The 17,754-nt window shown below is 50.6% G+C and overlaps 2 protein-coding genes across 2 annotated transcripts in view; both read left to right on the plus strand.

Annotated features, from left to right (window-relative positions):
* Window positions 1–925: 925 nt before the first annotated feature.
* Window positions 926–1,695, plus strand: AGRP (agouti related neuropeptide). The gene is made up of 3 exons (XM_004431727.3): window positions 926–1,052; window positions 1,212–1,297; window positions 1,513–1,695. Exons 1-3 carry the CDS (start codon window positions 926–928, stop codon window positions 1,693–1,695), a joined length of 396 nt encoding a protein of 131 aa, XP_004431784.1.
* Window positions 1,696–2,486: 791 nt separating this feature from the next.
* The window catches only part of ATP6V0D1 (ATPase H+ transporting V0 subunit d1), a 38,994-nt gene continuing 23,726 nt past the window's right edge, over window positions 2,487–17,754 (plus strand). Inside the window, exon 1 of the mRNA XM_004431726.3 lies at window positions 2,487–2,712. Within this exon, the coding sequence (XP_004431783.1) occupies window positions 2,583–2,712 (130 nt within the window). The 5' untranslated portion in view covers window positions 2,487–2,582. The remainder of the gene's footprint in view (window positions 2,713–17,754) is intronic.

The raw sequence follows: 17,754 nt of genomic DNA on the forward strand, positions 1-17,754 counted from the left end.
GACCAGGCGTGGGCAGAGGCCTGACAACGCAGGGCGGAAGGGAGCAGCCATTAGCACTAATGAGGCAGGCGGCCTGAAAGCTTTTTACTTTGAAGCTGCTCGCCCACCCAGAGAACAGTCTGTGCTGCCTCTTTGGCTTCCAGGAACCCCAGGCAGAAAGGGTTTTAGGGGCAGGAGCAGGGGTGGGGGTCTTGGAGAAGCCTGGAGGGAGGAGGGAGGGGGAGGCTGGGCCAAGGATGGAGGCAGGAGGGCCTAGTTTTGGCTAGGTGGGCTTTTCCTCTCCACTTTCTCCCCCCAAAAAACCCAGGTCTAGGTCTGCACCCCACCGCCACCCCATTCTGGCCACTGGCCCATCACCCCCTTCAATGCCCCTGACCCAAGTTCCTGGAAGCAAAGCAAACAACATGCCATGTAGGGTCTGAGTTAGCATCTCCGGGGCCACAAATTAAATTAAGCTCTCAGGGCTGCCTGCCTTGTTATTGCTAATAGCTCCAGCGGCCCCTCCCCCAGGTCCCTGTCCTGCAGAAATGTGGGGGCCCTGGGCACCCCATTTTGTTCCCAAAGTTTGATTGGCTCCTGGAGACCTCACGCAAAATTGGAGATGGGCACCCTCTTGTAGAGCACCCAAAAGCCCAGGTTACACGGGGAGAGGCCTAAACTGTACCCCACCCTCTGGGGAGGGCCCCTCAAGGCCCTGGCTGCAGGGAGCAGTCACGTGTGGGCCCTTTATTAGACCCTGCCATATAAGCTGAGGGCATAGGGTGGCCAGGAACTCTCGAGGCAAGGATCCAGCAAGCAGAGGTAAGTCCTCAGGTTGGGCAGAGATTCTTACTCTCTGGGGGGCCTCTCTCTGGGGTGGGGCACCTAGAAGCTGCTCCAAGGATGAGGAGGGATTACATGGTGGGTCTTCCTGCTGAGCCAGGCCATGCTGACCGCAGTGCTGCTGAGCTGTGCCCTGCTGCTGACACTGCCTGCTATGCAGGGGGCCCAGATGGGCTTGGTCCCCCTGGAGGGCATCAGGACTGACCAGGCCCTGATCCCAGAGCTGCCAGGTCAGTGTGGGCAGGGTTGGGGCTGGGTGTGGCCTGGACACCCTCTGGCCACAAACTATCCTACCTGGTATGAGCCCTCCTTCCCCTCCTTCCCAATCCCAGGCCTGGGAGGTGGGTGTTTTGTGCATGGGAGTTCTGCCCTCACATCATCTGTCCTAGGCCTGGGCCTGCGGCCCCCGCTGAGGAAGACATCTGCAAAACAGGCAAAAGAGGCTCTGCTGCAGGAGGCTGAGACCTTGGCTGAGGTAACTTCTCAGAGAAAGAAGTGAGGCCACAGGCCTTGGGAGGGGGCATCAGGTATCATCCTCTTTCTCCACCTGGTGACCCCCTCACCTAGGGTGACACTGCAGACCATCCCTCCTCATGCTCCACTACCATCCTGCCTGCATTGAGGCAGGTGAGGTCCCTGGACCTGCCTTCGGAGGCCCATGCCTATGTTTCTGCTCCCCCACCTCCGTAGGTGTTAGACCCGGAAGGCCGCGAGCAGCGCTCCCCGCGTCGCTGCGTACGTCTGCACGAGTCCTGTCTGGGACACCAGGTACCATGCTGTGACCCATGTGCCACGTGCTACTGCCGTTTTTTCAACGCCTTCTGCTACTGCCGCAAGCTGGGTACTGCCATGAACCCTTGCAGCCGTACCTAGCTGGCCGACGTCGGGGTTGGGGTCGGGGCTGGGACAGGGGGGCGCGAATAAAAGATAGGACCAACCTCAAGGCTGTGGCGTTATTTCGAACGTGGCCGTCGGAGGGCGGAGATCACAGCAGGGGTGGGGGTGCCAACCAACCCAAGAAACCACACATACACCCCTACCCCAGGGCCTCCGCTACCCTATCATCTGAGTTACTTACATGCACGCTCTTAGGGCGCCAGGCGCCGTTGGCAGAAGCAGAGGAGGGCGGCACTTCAGCCGTCGAGAATCCTGTACAATAAATGCGGGGAAGTGGAGGGCGCAGCGCGGCATAGGGGCTGTCACTCCTGGCTGGCGAACAAGCGTTAGGCTTCAGGACCTGCTTGCAGCTAACTCGACGTGTGACCCCGCCCAAGAGAAGCCCGCCCCTCACAGGTCCTCAGCTCCCCTCGGGAGAAGGCTGACTCAGTCTGGAATATTTCCAAGTATAAGCAGCACCGCCCACTCCCATCTTTACTCCGTCGGCCCCCACAGTGCCAGGTGCAGCAAATCCGGGAAAGCTAGAGACAGGGCCCAAAGAAATCCCAGCAGCCACGGGCGCCACCACGCGGCTAGCCTCGTACACTCCAAGCCGCTCAAGCCATGACGCAGGCGGCGCTCCTTCCCTCAGCGCGCAGGCGCCAGACGGCCGGCCTCATCCCACACCTGCGCAACGCTTCGGCTAGGAACCACCCGGAAGCTGGGAGCCGTTCAGGGTCCCGCCCCGTTGTGGTCACGTGAGGCGTATGTGTGCCACCTGACGCGGTTGACAGTTTGCTGCAGGCGCCTAGTCAGCTGATCTGGGAGTCGTGCTGCGTGCCGGCCGGTCGGGGTTCTCCGGTCCCGCCGCCCCAGCCGTAGCCATGTCGTTCTTCCCGGAGCTTTACTTCAACGTGGACAATGGCTACCTGGAGGGACTGGTGCGCGGCCTAAAGGCCGGGGTGCTCAGCCAGGCGGACTACCTCAACCTGGTGCAGTGCGAGACGCTCGAGGGTGAGCCGCGGGGCCGGGCTGCCGGGCCTTGAGAGGCCGGCTAGGAGGCTGGCCCGGGCCTGAGGGTTCCGAGGTCGGGGCGTGGAAGCCGGAGGCGGGGGTTCTCGAAGGGCCTCAGAGGGCTCTCTGGGAATCCAGGGGCTGATGGCGGGCGCGCCGGAAGGGAATCTGCCTCCAGCTGCGACTCGGCGCGGGCCGAAACGCAACCAAGGCTTTAAGAACCGCAGTGGTTCGCCTCTACTGGGGCCGCCTCTTCCCCGGTTATGCCCGCCGTGTAGTTTGGAAGGGAAGGTCGCTCGGGAGTGGTTGGTCGGCGTGAGACGTGCGTGTACAAACCTCTTTACCCTAATGCAGCCGGAGAGCTGTCCCGTGGCAACGCGTAGGAAAGCTAAGCGGAAAAGTCTCCACTTCCCTCTAACACGTACACCAAGGCCTTTGGGGTCATTGTGTCTTCGCGCTGGGCGGCGGGGTGAGCCTTCCTGGGGAATTGCTGACCCAGCTTAGTGAGAGTTTCCTCCCATCACCGAACCACTGGCTGAGCAGAGGCAGTGTTTGGGAGAGCAAGGAGTGGCCCTACAAGTCTGGAAGTTCATACACACGTATTTGGCCAATAAGTTCCACCCCCTCAGCGAGAAGGATGCCTGTTGGGACATGGTTTCTTAGCGCAAGAATGGTCAAGAAGCCGAGTTCCCCATTCTTCTCAGCACACACAGCTTCAAAGTAGGATTGACGCCCTGAGACACAGCTGCATCAAATTTACTGAATTAGAGATGTCCCTGATTACAGTCTTCGCGCCTGCTCCTCTCCCAGGTGGTAGTGAAGGGCACAGTAGCTGGGATGTGAGTTCGCATTCCTGACCCCCAAGTGGTACCCTTGAGCTAGCCTTGTGGTTGGTAGCTGGAGGGGAAAGATGGCCAGATGATTCGCCCTCTAGAGAAAATTTTCCTCATCAAAAACTTGAGGTTAAAAGTGAGCTAGCTCAATGAGGGGCCAGCCCTGTGGCGCAAGTGGTTAAGTGTGTGCGCTCGCCCAGGGTGCGTCGCTTGTTAAGCCATGCTGTGGCAGCGTCCCATATAAAGTAGAGGAAGATGGGCACCAATGTTAGCTCAGGGCCAGTCTTCCTCAGCAAAAAAAAAAGAGGAGGATTGGCATTGGATGTTAGCTCAGGGCTGATCTTCCTCACAAAAAAAGTGAGTTCAATAAAAAAAATCAGTTATTGTTTACCTTGCAAACTAGATCAGTAACGTGAAAATAAATACCTTTAAAATTTAAAACTCATTGAAGTTAAAATACAGTTGTGGACTCTATGATTTTACCATAAATGTGTGAAAAAAGTTGTTCACTTCTGTTATGAGAGTGGAGGTGAGGAAGGAGAGGAGAGCACTTGAGGATGCTAAGTTGTAGGAGCCTGCCAGCAACTTGTTTGTCCTCACTGTGGGAAAAGGAGGAAAAACAGACGGAGGCTGCCTGGGGCAGGGCCTGGCACACAGTTGGCACTTAATGTGAGTTTTGTGGACTGACTGGGACTGGAGGAAGATCTTTATTTGCTTAAATCTGAGGATGAACTCTATTGATTATCAATTGGTGTTGGGTAAATTTGTGTCTCTTCTAGGCTTTCTTCACTCTTGCTGCTACCTACTCCCCCCAACCCCCACCCCGTAGAGCTTCTAGGGGCACGGGGTTGCCATCTTCCCAACAGACCTTCCATCCTCCTCCATAAACAAGTTAGGCCATTCTTCCTACAGCATTGCTGAGCACATGGTCCCCCATTGTGGATCATTATCCAGACCTTTAGTGTGGCATTCAGGGATTCCCTTGGTCTTTCACACATACTCCTTTCCCTGACCCAAGCCATTCCCCCAGCTCTTGGTATATACATAGTGTGGCAGACTTTGGAGTTAGACACATCTGAGTTTGAATCCCAGCCCTGCCAATTACTGGATTACCATAGACGAGTTATTTAACATCTCTGGGCCTTGAGTTCTTCGTCTGGGATATTCACAGCACCATCTCATAAGACTGTGAGATGTCAACAAGCTTATTACATGTAAAACACTTAGCCCAGTACAAAGCACAGAGGAAGTGCTGGTAAATGTTAGCTCTTGTTTTCAGTATTACTTGCACCTGCCATTCCCTCTGCTTCCTTCTTGTCCCCATAAAGCTGAGTGATTCCCACCCTTCAAGGCCCAGCCCCAGTACCATCCCATCTTAGAACCTGTTTGTGGCCATGCTTGGCTATATGTTGTTCCCTCCATCCAGTTACAGCTCCTGTGGTGTTTGTGCTGCTTTCCTAGAAGTTTCTTGACACAGAGTTTGGGATTCTTGGGACTCTGTATGCGGGAGATGCTCAGGAGTTTCAGGGCCTGGGGATAACCAGAAGCACGAAGGAATGACCAGAAACCCCAGTTGTCCTCTACAGAAAGGCCTTCTGTGCTTCTGAAGGTGACATCAGAGGCCTGGCCTCTAGACCTTTGTTGCTGGGTGTTTTTGCCTCCCCATCTCCAGGGGAAGGGGGAGGAGGGAAAGGGAGAGGGAGGCGGGAAGGGGAGACCAAGGAAGCCTGTGGTCCATTATCAGATAACATGTTTCAGGTGTTGGAAGGTTCCCAGAAGGCTCATGACTTTGGGAGAAGGGTGTTTATTTGTTCTGCAAGGTAGGACAAGTTTTGACCCTCCACCACACCCTAGCCTTCCTCCCTGGATTCCATTCCAGCAGGGCATCTGCTACTGACCTCTTCTGCTGCTAGAACTCGGTCTCTTAGGACCTCTGAAGCCCGTGTGTCCTCCATTGTCCATCTTGCTTGATTGTCTCTTCTCAGAGGTAGGAGAAAGAACCTGGAGAGATCCTACTCCTTTGGTGAATGGAGGGGACAGAGCTGGGTGGTCCTAAAGCTCTGAGTGTTTCTCTGACAAATGTGTTGAGTACCTTCTGGGAGCTGGGTCCTGTGCTAGGGACTTGTGGGGAAGAGGAGGTGGGTTAGAGATGTACAAAGAGAGATCATACAGTATTACTTTGAATGTTTTCATTCATTCAGCATATACTTACAGAACACCTTTGTTATGCCGGGCACTGCGATAGAAGCTGAGATACTTTGTCGAATGATGTTCTCTTGACCTGCGTAGTCTGGGGGTAGAGGTCAGTGGGGGCAAGGGAAGACATTAAGAGATCAGTGTAGCATAGAGCTTACTACTTCATGGCTGCATATAAACTCTCTGTCCTGAATTTCATCATCTGTAAAATGTAGTAGCCCCTACCTGGTGGGGTGGTGATGAAGGTTAAACGAGATAATCCCTGTAAAGCGCTTAGCATGAACTTGGCACATGGTAAGTGCTGAGTCAGTGTGTTAGCTGCTGTTCTTGTTAAAGTAAACTAAATATATAATTACGTATTAAGGGTGATACCTGTGAAAGGGGCAGTGGAGAAGTGATAGAGAATCACAGGGGAACTTTCTTGAGAGAGTGTGGCTGGTTAAGACCCTGCTGAGGAAAGGGTATTCGAGCTGAGATGTGAACAGTGAGGAACTAGTTATGCAGAGAGCTGGGGGGAAGAGCATTTCAGGCAGACAGACCAGCTTGCAAAGGCAGAAATAGGCCAATCAGAGAGACCAAAAGGAGGCCCAGGTGGCAGAGTTGGGCGGGGGCGGGAAGGGGGGTTGGTTGGTTAAAAAGATCAGGCTGAGCCCAGGTGAGGAACCCCTGGCTCCTTAGCACTGGGTATGGGGCAGAGATAGTGATGTATGGAGCACCACCTTCCAGAGGCCTGCTGAGTTTGAGGTGGTTGGATGTGACTAAGTGAATGTATTTCGGATCATGAGGAGCATATGTAGTGCTACTTTGATGTTCAAGTGTTCATCTGCTCATTCAAGAAACACTTCTTGAAGGCTACTGTGTGTGTGCCTTGGGCCTTATAAGTGAGCCAGGCAGGTGTTTCAGGCGTTACCATAGTTCTGAGCCTGAACTGTCAGCTTTGACCCTGGATTCAGCCTAAAAGCATTGCTATTAATTTGTCTGGTTGGATGTGGGGAATTCAGGTGTGAGTGAGGCTCCAGCTCTGCCCTCCAAAATTTACCCCTTCCTCTTTTCTCTGTAAAACTATTTATTATGGATATCGTCAAACATATACAAATTAAAAGGAATAGTATAATGAACCCATAAGTAATAATCACCTAACTACAACAGCTATCAATTCTTTTGTTACAACAGTTATCAATCTTGTTTTAATAATAGCTCCACTTGTGCCGCCACTCCCAAATTATTTTGAAGTAAATCCCAGACAGCACATGATATCAGCTGTAAATATTTTGGTGTCTCTGAAAAAGATCATGACTTTTTTTTTTTAAATAACTGCAATATGTACTATTATTCTTCCTTTAAAAGAAACAACAGTAGTTTATTAATGTCATCAAATATCAATTTAGTGTTCAGATTTCTCTGATTGTCTCAGATATTTTTTAAATATGATTTGTTTCAATTAGGATCCAGATAAGATCCATACATTTCAAGTGATTGATGCTATCTCAAGTCTTTTAATATATAGGTTTTCTGTCTCTGTTATTTTTCCTTTTATTTGTTGAAGAAGCTGGGTCATTTGATTTATACATTTTCTGTCCATTTCAGTTTCACTGATTACATCCATTCTATATAGTTTAATATGTTGCTCTGTCCTTGTTTTTCCTGTAAATTGATAGTTAGATCTAGAGGCTTAATTAGATTCTGGTTTGATTTTTTTTTTTTTTAAGAACGTTTAATAGATGATGTTTGCACTTCCATTAGGAGGCATATAACATCTAGTTGTTTCTCTTTTTGTGACATAAGGAATCATTGACATTTATTGCCGAGAACCATTATTTCATTAGGGGTTGAAAATTAGTGATATTCTAATTCCGTGTTTCCTTCTGCAGTTGCCAGCTTTGAATACTTCTATACTTGGAAACTTGCAGTAATCAACTACTTGGTTACCCTGAAATACAGTCTATATAGGAGAGGCAGGATAAATGCTTGATTTTTTCCCATGTTTACCAGCTTTCAAAATAATGAGTTGGTTTTCCAACATCCTCCACAGATGATTAATGAGGTTTGTGTGTTCTTCTTTTTGTTTGTTTAGTATCATAACAGGCTTATGGATTTTAATATATTTGTTCAGTCTTTTAAGTTTATTGATACTCAAATTGTCCCTTGGCCAGGGGGAGCTTATTCAATAGGCTGCCAAGTCTTTTTGACACAATCCTGTAGCCTTTGAGAGCTTCCTTACATCTGAGATGATAATATGTTCTACTCTTACCTTGTACATTTCCTGACCCAGACCTAGAGTCTTCATTTCTCTTAGGAGACCTGGTTCTTTTTATTGGAAAATGATATTTAGAGACTATGAGATGAGTCCAAGGGGTTCTCATTTCTACTGGATTGGTCATTGTTTCTAGGATTTTTCTATGGATTCTTACTCAGAAACTTGGAAAATACAGAAAAGCATATGGCTTGCTGGATTATGCAGCCGCAACTCAGCTGATGGGTACCAGATGCCAGTTTCCTAATTTGGAATGGAGGCTCTACCTGATACTTGGACCAGTCAGGACATCTCCTTCCTGTTGTAAAGAAATATAATTAACATTGAGGAGGAGGAGAGCCCGTGAGTTAGATGCTTGGGGACCATAGTTGAAGAGCTCACGTATATGATATGCTGGCTGTCTTCCAGAACACTTTATCCCTCTCTGTCCTGAGTTGTTTGTCTTCTCGTCGTAATGACATCTTTTTCTGCATTTCAACATTATTTCACAAGAGACTGTCTCATATGGGAAGAAGAAAGCAAGACTCCAGGCTGGGCTTGGCCAATTACCAGTCACATGAAACTGCAGATGCAAATATAGATGGTGTCTTCAAAGAGTGGCAAGTCATTCAGCACTAATTGTGGTGTGGTTGGGGTGTGGCTGGAAAGTTAGACAGAGATCAGCTTTTGGAGAATTGCAAAAGCCATGGGAAGTGCTTTGTCTTGAGTGCAGGGGAGGGAAGGTTAAATTACTGGACTTGTACTTTATTTATTTATAAATATTTATTTATTTAGTGTGTGTGTGTGTGTGTGTGTGTGTGTGTGTGAGGAAGATCAGCCCTGAGCTAAAATCCATGCCAATCCTTCTCCTTTTGCTGAGGAAGACTGGCCCTGGGCTAACATCTGCCCATCTTCCTCTACTTTATGTGGGACGCCGCCACAGCATGGCCTGACAAGCGGTGCATCGGTGTGCGCCAGGGATCAGAACCTGGGCCGCCAGCAGCAGAGCGCATGCACTTAACCACTACGACATGGGGCCAGCCCCTGGACTTGTACTTTAAAATGTACCTGCAGTGTGAACAGTGAATGGGAGGTAGGGGCCACGCCAGAGGTGGGAAGAACAGTTCTCAGGGTCTTATAAGTAATCCAGGCCAAAGATGATGACACCTGCCTTCAGGCATTGGCAGGGAACATTGTGGGGGAATTTTAGGAAGAAGAATTGATAGGACTTGGGAGTTGGATAAGGAGGCTGAGGAAGAATGAAGAGTCAAGGCTGATGTCCTCATCTCTGTTTTAGGCAACTGTGGGGTAGTTGGCAGAGTGAAATGATGGTGGAATGTAGAAGGAACAGGTTGGAGAAAGTGAGAAGATGGGATTGAGCAATCTGTGAGCCATTTGAGTGGAGATGTGAGGTCTGAGCTTGGGAGACAGCTTGGGAAATCGGGGAGCAAGTGTGGCCAGTGTCCGAGAGAGCATAGAGTCAGAAGAGTAGAGGCCCAAGATGAGACTCTTCCCCAGAAAAGGCTTCAATTAAGCAAGGGCGGGGGCGAGTCCTTCCAGAAAGGCCAAGGGCATCCCCTGAGAGGAGGTAGCCCCAGTGGAGAACCTGAAAAAGAACGGGGTGGTGAATGCCAGACATGGCCAAGAGATTGAAATAAAGTCAGACAGGGCCGGCCCCATGGCTTAGCGGTTAAGTGCGCGTGCTCTGCTACTGGTGGCCCGGGTTCGGATCCCGGACGCGCACCGACGCACTGCTTCTCCGGCCATGCTGAGGCCGCGTCCCACGTACAGCAACTAGAAGGATGTGCAGCTATGACATACAACTACCTACTGGGGCTTTGGGGGAAAAATAAATAAATAAAAATTAAAAAAAAAAAAAAAGTCAGACAGCTTTCCATCTGGTTTTGCCATTCAGAGGTCGTTGGTGAGCTTAATGAAAACAGAGGAGAGGGGACTAGAAGCTGATGGCAGTGGATGGAGTGAATGGGCAGAGACAATGTATAGACAGAGCAGAGCTCATTGATGAACTAATCCCAGCTCAGCCACTTACTGGCTTTGTGACCTTGGGCAAGTCGTTTATCCTCAGCTGTATAATGGAAATATTAGTAGCATCTCTCCAAGATGTTTGTGAAGTGTAAGCGCGGGGCCTGGTGCCGAGTGAGCAGTCAGAAGCCAGCTGTTCCCACCATGATTATTACCTCCTGTCACTGCCAGGAGGCAGGCACCATGCTGGGCCTCCAGGGGGTGATGAAAACATGTCACACAGGCCTTGATGGGGGCAAGTGTTCCTGTCTAATGGGCAGACTGGTGGATATCAAAACAGCATTGAGTGTACAGTAGGTGCAGGGTACATTTTAAGGAGTGTGGGACCATGGAGGGAATGACAGAGGGTACAGGGTTTCTTTTTGGGGTGATGAAAATGTTCTAAAATTGATTGTGGTGATGGTTGCACAACTCTGTGAACATACTTTAAACTATTGAATTGTATACTTATTTATTTTTTGCTAAGGAAGCTCTGCGCTAACATCTGTTGCCAGTCTTCCTCTTTTTTGCTTGAGGAAGATTAGCCATGAGCTAACATCCATGCCAGTCCTCTTCCATCTTGTATGTGGAACGCCACCACAGCATGGCTAGTGAGTGATGTAGGTCCGTGCCAGGGATCCGGACCCCTGAACCTGGGCCACCCAGGCGGAGCGCACAGAACTTTAAACCGCTTGGCCATGGGGCCAGCCCCTTGAATTGTACACTTTAAATGGGCAGATTGTATGGTATATGAATTATATCTCTGTAAAGCTGTTACAAAAAGAAAATTAGGCAGACCAAGGAGATGGGAAGAAGGAATGGCATTAGCAGTCTCGGAAAGATGAAGCTGCATAGAGTGTCAGAGGAGCTTCAGGAACTGGAAAGAGAGAGTAGAACATGTGTCAAGGATGTGCAGGGGCTGAGTGAGGATAGGTGCATTGAACTGGCTCGTGGAAGGCCTTGGGTGCCTTGGAAGGGGACACAGTTCAGGAGGGATGAGGGTTATGGTAAAAAAAAAAAAAAAAAAAAAGAGATTCTTATGTTAGGTCAAAGTCAGTGTGTGTGAAATGTCTAAGAGTTTCTGTTTATAGTCTTGCCTGGAAATATTTTGTATGTTCCATTTTGTTTGTGAAAGGAGACTGTATTGAATTGGTGAAATTAGATGACATCCATGGCTTGAACAGGAAGATGAGCTTAGCTCAATCCAAAATTCCTCAGAGTCAGATATGATCCAAAGGAAGAAATAACACGATCCTGACAATCCACTGACCACAAGCAGGGGAGAAGAGCTCAGGGCATTGGGAGAAGGGTGTGTAGAAGGCCATAACTCGGGATAGTTGGCACTGTGGAATGAAGGGAACAGGCACGTTGAGTCTCTGAGCTATGAGATCCTGGGCCCCCACACACACCTGAAGTTTTTCCCTCAGTATTTGAGGATCCATGTTGTCCTGACTGCCCTGGGGAGTGGCATCACTGTGTGAAGAGACACAGCGCCCAGTGATTAATGAGCTGGCATGGATCATTGGTGGTGACCGGGGCTGCCTTGACTTGTTCCTCTCCAGCTTGTTGCTGCTGCCCCAGAGGATGAGGCCCCCAGAGCGAGAGTGGAAGCTAGGGATAGGCAGAAAGGAGGTCTCCTGCCCTGAGCCAGCTTGGACTTGGTCTCTCAGTAGATGAAGAAGGGGGGAATTGTGAAGGGGGTGGGGGTTGGTGGTGTGATGCAATTAGAGACTTGGTCTGGGGCTCTGGAGGATGGATTTAGGAGGAGCCAGGCTGGAGGTAGGCAGCTATTCCAGCTCTCCAGGCAAGAGAGCATGGGCTGAACCAGGGCAGGAGTGGCATGAGGGAAGATGAAGGACTGGGTTGGAGACCAGCTTAGAGGATGAGACCCACAAGATTGGGCCAGTTTTCATTAGGTATGTGAGTGAGAGGGATTAGAATACAGGCTTCTGACTTCATAAATGACTGGCTGGGGGCTGGAGCTGCTTCTGAGATGGGGACCACCACAGGAGGAGATGGTTTGGGGCATGGATGGGGTGGTAGAAGGGGAGGTGTTCTGTCTCAGATGTGTTGAGTTGGAGTGTCTGAGGGAGATGGCTTGGTGGGTCTGGAGCTCAGGGGAAATAGCACTAAAGATACCAATCTGGAAGTCATCAGTACGCTGGCTGGCGGCAGTTCAGCCTACACTCGGCCATCTGTTGGCTTGCAGCCAGGCCAAGCCTCCCTTAAAAGCCTAGTCCTGCCCTGAGTCCTGCCAGGAGGCTGGAGAGCAGGCTTAATGGCAGGCCAAGTGGACACAAGCGGAGTCTGACGAGGACATCTGGCATGGAGCCTAATTTGGCAGGCAGTGCAGGGAGAGCGACAGCCAAGGATTCCCCTCCAGATCTCTGCCATGCCTCCTCCGGCATGACTGGGCATGGTATTTTTTTGTTTTCTTTTTAACTAAACATAATTTTTTTTAAATTCTAAAACTGAAGTTGGAAGGGTGACTCAGCGTGGACCTTTTGGGGGACAAGTTTTCATCACCTTGTTAAAACATTGCATGTATATATATATACTGTGTGACCCTATATCCCCACTTAAAGGATTGTATTTCTAGATTAGCACAGGATGTCATATCGCAGTGTTCACACCAGCCTTGTTGGTAACAGCAACCTGTTAGAACCAACAGGATTTTCATTGACAAGGGTATAGTTAAATAAACCATGGTCTATCCTTACAATGGAACACTATGCAAGTGCTCAAAAGCATGAAGTTCCACAAGGACTGACTTAGAAATATATTGTTAGGTGAGAAGTTGCAAAGCATTATGTATAATATATTCCCATTTTGGTAGAATACCATGTGCACATGGAAAAGTGTTTGGAAGCATAGACACCAAGTTGTCTAGAGTGGCAGCCTCTGGAGAGAGGGATTGGAGAAGCTAGGAGGAGGAACATGTCAATCTTCCATTGTTTGAATGAGTGAACAAATATTTTATAATTTAAAACATCCAATAAAGATATCTAAAATAAGGGAAATTAGAACATACAGGTAAGCAAAGAGAAAGTGCTTGCATCCAACAGCCATCTAAGCTGAAACTCCTGCTGATGACCCTAGGCATTAGACTTCCAGATTTTGGTTCGCAGCATTGTAGGGCTGGTCTGAGTCTTAGGGAACCCCCATCAAGCCCCTTACCCTTCTCTTTACACCTGAAGACTCAGAACCCTGGGGCCCCTGTCCAGGTACAGCTCCATGCTCACCTCTCACCTGGCCATTTTTCTCTCCTTCCTTTTTCTCTTCCTCCCCACCCCCACTTCTTGCTTTCTCGTCACTGATTACATCTGGCACTGGTATATACTTTAGCCTGATTTTATCTGGGAAGATGTTTATGGTCAAGACAGTGAGAGTCAACACTGAAACTGATAACCCCTGTTTCATAAGCCTTGCCCCAGAAGTTCAGGTCAGAACTTGCTCTGTGGTGGGTGATAACACACTTTTTCTTGGAATTACTCAGTGAATTCTTGGGCCTGGTTTCTGAGGTGGAGCAAGTACCTGAACCCATGCCTAGGGCCTTTTGAGGTGGCCTCAGCCCCATCCAGGGCCCTTAAAGATAGGCTTTCTGGATGACCAGAGTTTCTAGGTGGCAGTTTAAACATTTTGCATAAAACCCTTCTGGAATGTATTAGTCTCATTTTCCCGCTTTCTTAGCAGCACACACTGAACATATTAGAGCTTCTTCTGCCTTAGGACTGTTAGACTTGAAATGAGATGGAACAGAACTGCTGTCCTTGAGGGCTCAGGTCTGCCTCCAATAATTTTCTCCTTCGCCCCCCTGTCAGGGCACCCATTCACCGTTCCTGCTGTGGTCAGAGTGCCTGCTACAGCACCCTAGACCGCTTTTCTAACTTGTAGCTGTTCTTGTGCTTTGGACTCAGCTGTCAGACACACTCCAGCTTTTTGGGGGCGGGGGAAGGTGTCCCTGTCAAGAATGAACAGGTGTGAGGACCTGAGGTAATGGTCTTTCTTGTAAATCATCTGCACCCGCTCCGAGTCAGGACCCTATGGCCTCTTTGGGTTACTAGGACCTTTGTTGAGTTCTGTGTGAGGCCAAGCATCGGGAAGACCATGGCTCCCTTTCTGGCCAGCTGTGTGGCACTGAGCATGGGATTTAATGCCTTGAAGCTTATTTGCCCACCTGTAAGATGAAACAGAAATCACTTGCAGGTTGTTAGGATTCACCAACACAGTGCCTAGCCAGAGTGGATGCTCAGTAGATATTTGTATGATTGGATGAGTGACAGCTCTTTATTGCTACTGGAAGGGTACTAGGCTTTGGGATATGGGGGAGGAGAAGCTGAGGCCCCCATCCTGCACTGTGTCATAGATTGTTCTGTTTCTGGGTTATTGAGCACTTGCTTTTTTTAGATACAGCATTAGGCAGTAGAGACGGGGTAGAGAGCTGGATAAAGGGATTTGGAGTCTTGGGAAGGTCTGACCGAACTGGAGAACAAATGTAGAGGGCTGAGGATGCCCAAGCTTCCTCTACATCCTCTTCAGTCTTGCCCCTCAGAAGGCTCTGTCTTCACGGATGCAAGATAGACCAGTCTCTAATGACCAGATTCAAGCTCACGTTGTCTCCATTCTGGCTTTCCCAGACTCTTGTCCACCTCAAGCCTAGTCTCTGTTCTTGTGACACATTCCTGCATGGCTCTTTGGGTGCCTGCAGCCTACTCCCCCGGGGATGGATGGCTGGGGGAGATACGGACCAGGAGTCTGAGCTGTGATTAAATTGGAGGGGTGTGTTGAGAGGGAGGTGGAGCGGAACCCCTCGCTGTTGACAGTGCCACCCTCCTTGTGGCCACAAGAGGGTGCACCAGGACCACTTGGCTGCCAAAGAACCGGGGGAAGGGCTGTGGCTAGACCATTGATTCAGATCTCCTCTGCTTCTCTGCACAGCACTTGCCTATGGCGGCTGTCTCCTGGGACTCTGCCTTGGGCCCTGCTTCCATCACCCAAGTCACAGTTGGCCTTCTCAGATTAAGTGGGGCTCGTGGATCAGTGTCTTCTGTCTGTCCATCTCTTCTTTCCCTCACCTCCCTGTGCCCCAGCTTCCTGGGTTGGGAAGAGGAAGGCCAGGGGACATGCCCTGATGCTCTCCACCTTGGTGCCCAGTGCAGGCTGCTCCAGTCTTGAAACCAAGCTGTGCTCATTTACCCTGGGTCATGCTGGCAGCTCACAGAGTTGGAGCAGCAGCGACGGCACAGTGTGATAGCTATGAACCAAGGGTCTTGGAGGCTCCCAGTAGGAGCTTGAGGTTGCACAGGGATCAGGGCCACGCTGCCCAAGCTCCCAGAAGCACCGCCCTTCCCCAAGTAGCCTCCACTCTTGTCCTGCCACCCTTGTCCCTCCAGGAGAGGAGAAATTCATCCTCAGGACCGACTCCTCTCCTGCCAACTTCCTTCAGCACTTTGGGGGACACGTAGGAGTACGTGTGGCACATACAGGTACATGTGTATAGGGTGACTCTGGGAGAGGCCCAAACCAGGCACCCCAAACTTTCTATAGGCACTGTAGGTACACACAGTTATGTTGGGAATGGGGTTGTTATCAAGTGCTTGACAACTCTCCTCCTCCACCCTGCACCCCAGGTTAGGGGGCCTTTCCATTGGCCTCCCTGGCTTCTGCCTCATTCAACAATTACTCCTTGGCTGATTTTTTTAAAAAAATCTATCCTGGAATATTGGCCTTTCTCTTCTTGTAGAGGCAGGAAAATTAAGGCCCTGAAGGGCTGCTTTCACGTAGCCTTAGGCCTGCTCTGCCTGTCAGCATCCAGCACCCTGCAGCTCAAGGGGCTGGGCTGGGGCTGCCCCCTGCATGAATGCAGGTGGTCTTGAGGAGCAGCAGGCAGACTTGTGGTTGGGAGGAAAGGGATGTGTGGAGGAACAGCCCGGACTGGTTGCTGGGCACTGCTTTCCTGGCCAACTCTGGCCTGGTCCTGGACACTTGCCCAGACTTTGTCCCCCCTTGGCCACTCAGGCAATGGCTTTCAGGCCTTGACCTCAGCTGAGGCTTCATATTTGGCTGGCAGATGGGGCTTTCCCCTCTGAAGAGTCATCTGTGGTGTCCTTGATGCTGCAACTTGGCCTTTCCTGCCTGTCCCTGCTCTGATGGCTGCTCAGAGGCTCCACAGCCCCAGGCCTCTACTGCACCTGCTGTCAGTTCTGCTAAGGCTTTTCTGCGACTACTCAGGCCTCTGAGGTTATCCTGAGATCGAGTTGCCCTCGGGCTGGGGTTGCGGAGAGTAAGTGCAGTCCGGGCCTGACTAAAGAGTATCAGAGCTGACCAGGTCCCTGGTGGTAACCTCATCCAACCCTCTTATTTTACTGGGAAGTTTGCTCCCACCTGAGGCCCAAGGGCTTGCTTGTGGTCTCCTGACACCCATCTTGGCTCCTCCTGTCCAATCACTCTACATTCTTTGATTGTTTCCTTCATTTATTCTTTCATTTATTCACTCAAGGATACCTGGACTGTGCCTCTGTGTGTCTCGCCCCCGACTCAGGAAGCAGTGGTCAGGTGAAAGAGGCCCTGCTTCTGGAGCCCTCACTGTTCCCCTGGGCACTTGCCACATGGTATCTTTCTATCTTGGAGATTAAAGGATTAGAAATCAAGGAATACAGGTGAGCTACAACCATGACCCAGCACACAGGGCCCTGAGGCTGCCAGGTCATGGGTTGTAGCTCACCCGTTGTCCCCCACCCTCAACCTCTTAAGCTCCAAGCTAGATACCATGTGTCAGGGGCTGGGGGAAATGAGAGTCCTGGAGTGTTATCTATCCTTCAGGCCTGGCCCAGGCTCCATGCCTTTCTATCACCCCCATCTCTCCATTGGCTTCCATCATTTGGATAGCATCTGCTCTGAGGCTCCGTGAGCAGGCGACGACCGCACTCCCAGGGGCCGGCCCAGGTCCACAGTGCTGATCGTGCTCAGTCTGACGTGTTACTGTTTCTCCTGCACCTGTCCTGCCAGGCCCTTGAGCAGAGTGGGTGGGGGGCCTGGGAGTGCTATACAGGACCAGCCTGGATAGTTACTGTTCCTGCCACTTCCTGCCTGGCCCAAGCCTCTTGGCTCTGCTGGGCATGGGTATGGAATGGATTAACTCTGTTCCTGGCCTGGGCTGCTCTGTCCAGTTTCTATGAGCTGCAGGGAATGAGACTTCATACTGAGAGCAGCATGGCTTATAGCCCCAAAAGAGGCTTGATTCTGTGAGCCCATCCATAAGGCCTAAGTCTAAGCAAAGTGAGTGTTTCCATAGCTTTGGCTCTAGGCCCTGTGGAGCTGGCAGGATGCTGGCAGGATCCAGCCTTACCGTGCTTCATCTCACTGTGAACAGCAGCCTCTGGGGGTCCTAAAACTGCCTTCCCCCCATCCAGGTGAGCTCCAGCTTTCCTTAGTGTCCTTCTCCCAGAGATCTATGCATGTAGAACAGACGTCCAGCATCATGGTTGACAGGGTTGCTCAGGCAATGCGGCCAATGCACCCGGGAGTCAGACATGGGCATGGGCCAGCTTCTGAGCAAGTTCACTGCCACAGCTGGCCTTCCCTCAGCTGCCTGGCACCTGGCCAGGCCAGACCACTTTATCTCTCTCACTCCCACTCAGGCAGACTTACACCTTTGGGAAAATGAAAAGAAGCTCTTCCCTGCAGCCCCAGATCCACTTCAACCTTCAGGTTTTATAGCTGCAGTGGCAAGCATGGAGAAGGAAGAGCTTGCTCAAG

Source organism: Ceratotherium simum, chromosome 30 (genome assembly GCF_057802395.1).
Source record: "Ceratotherium simum simum isolate JZ-2026a chromosome 30, ASM5780239v1, whole genome shotgun sequence".
NCBI lineage: Eukaryota > Metazoa > Chordata > Mammalia > Perissodactyla > Rhinocerotidae > Ceratotherium > Ceratotherium simum.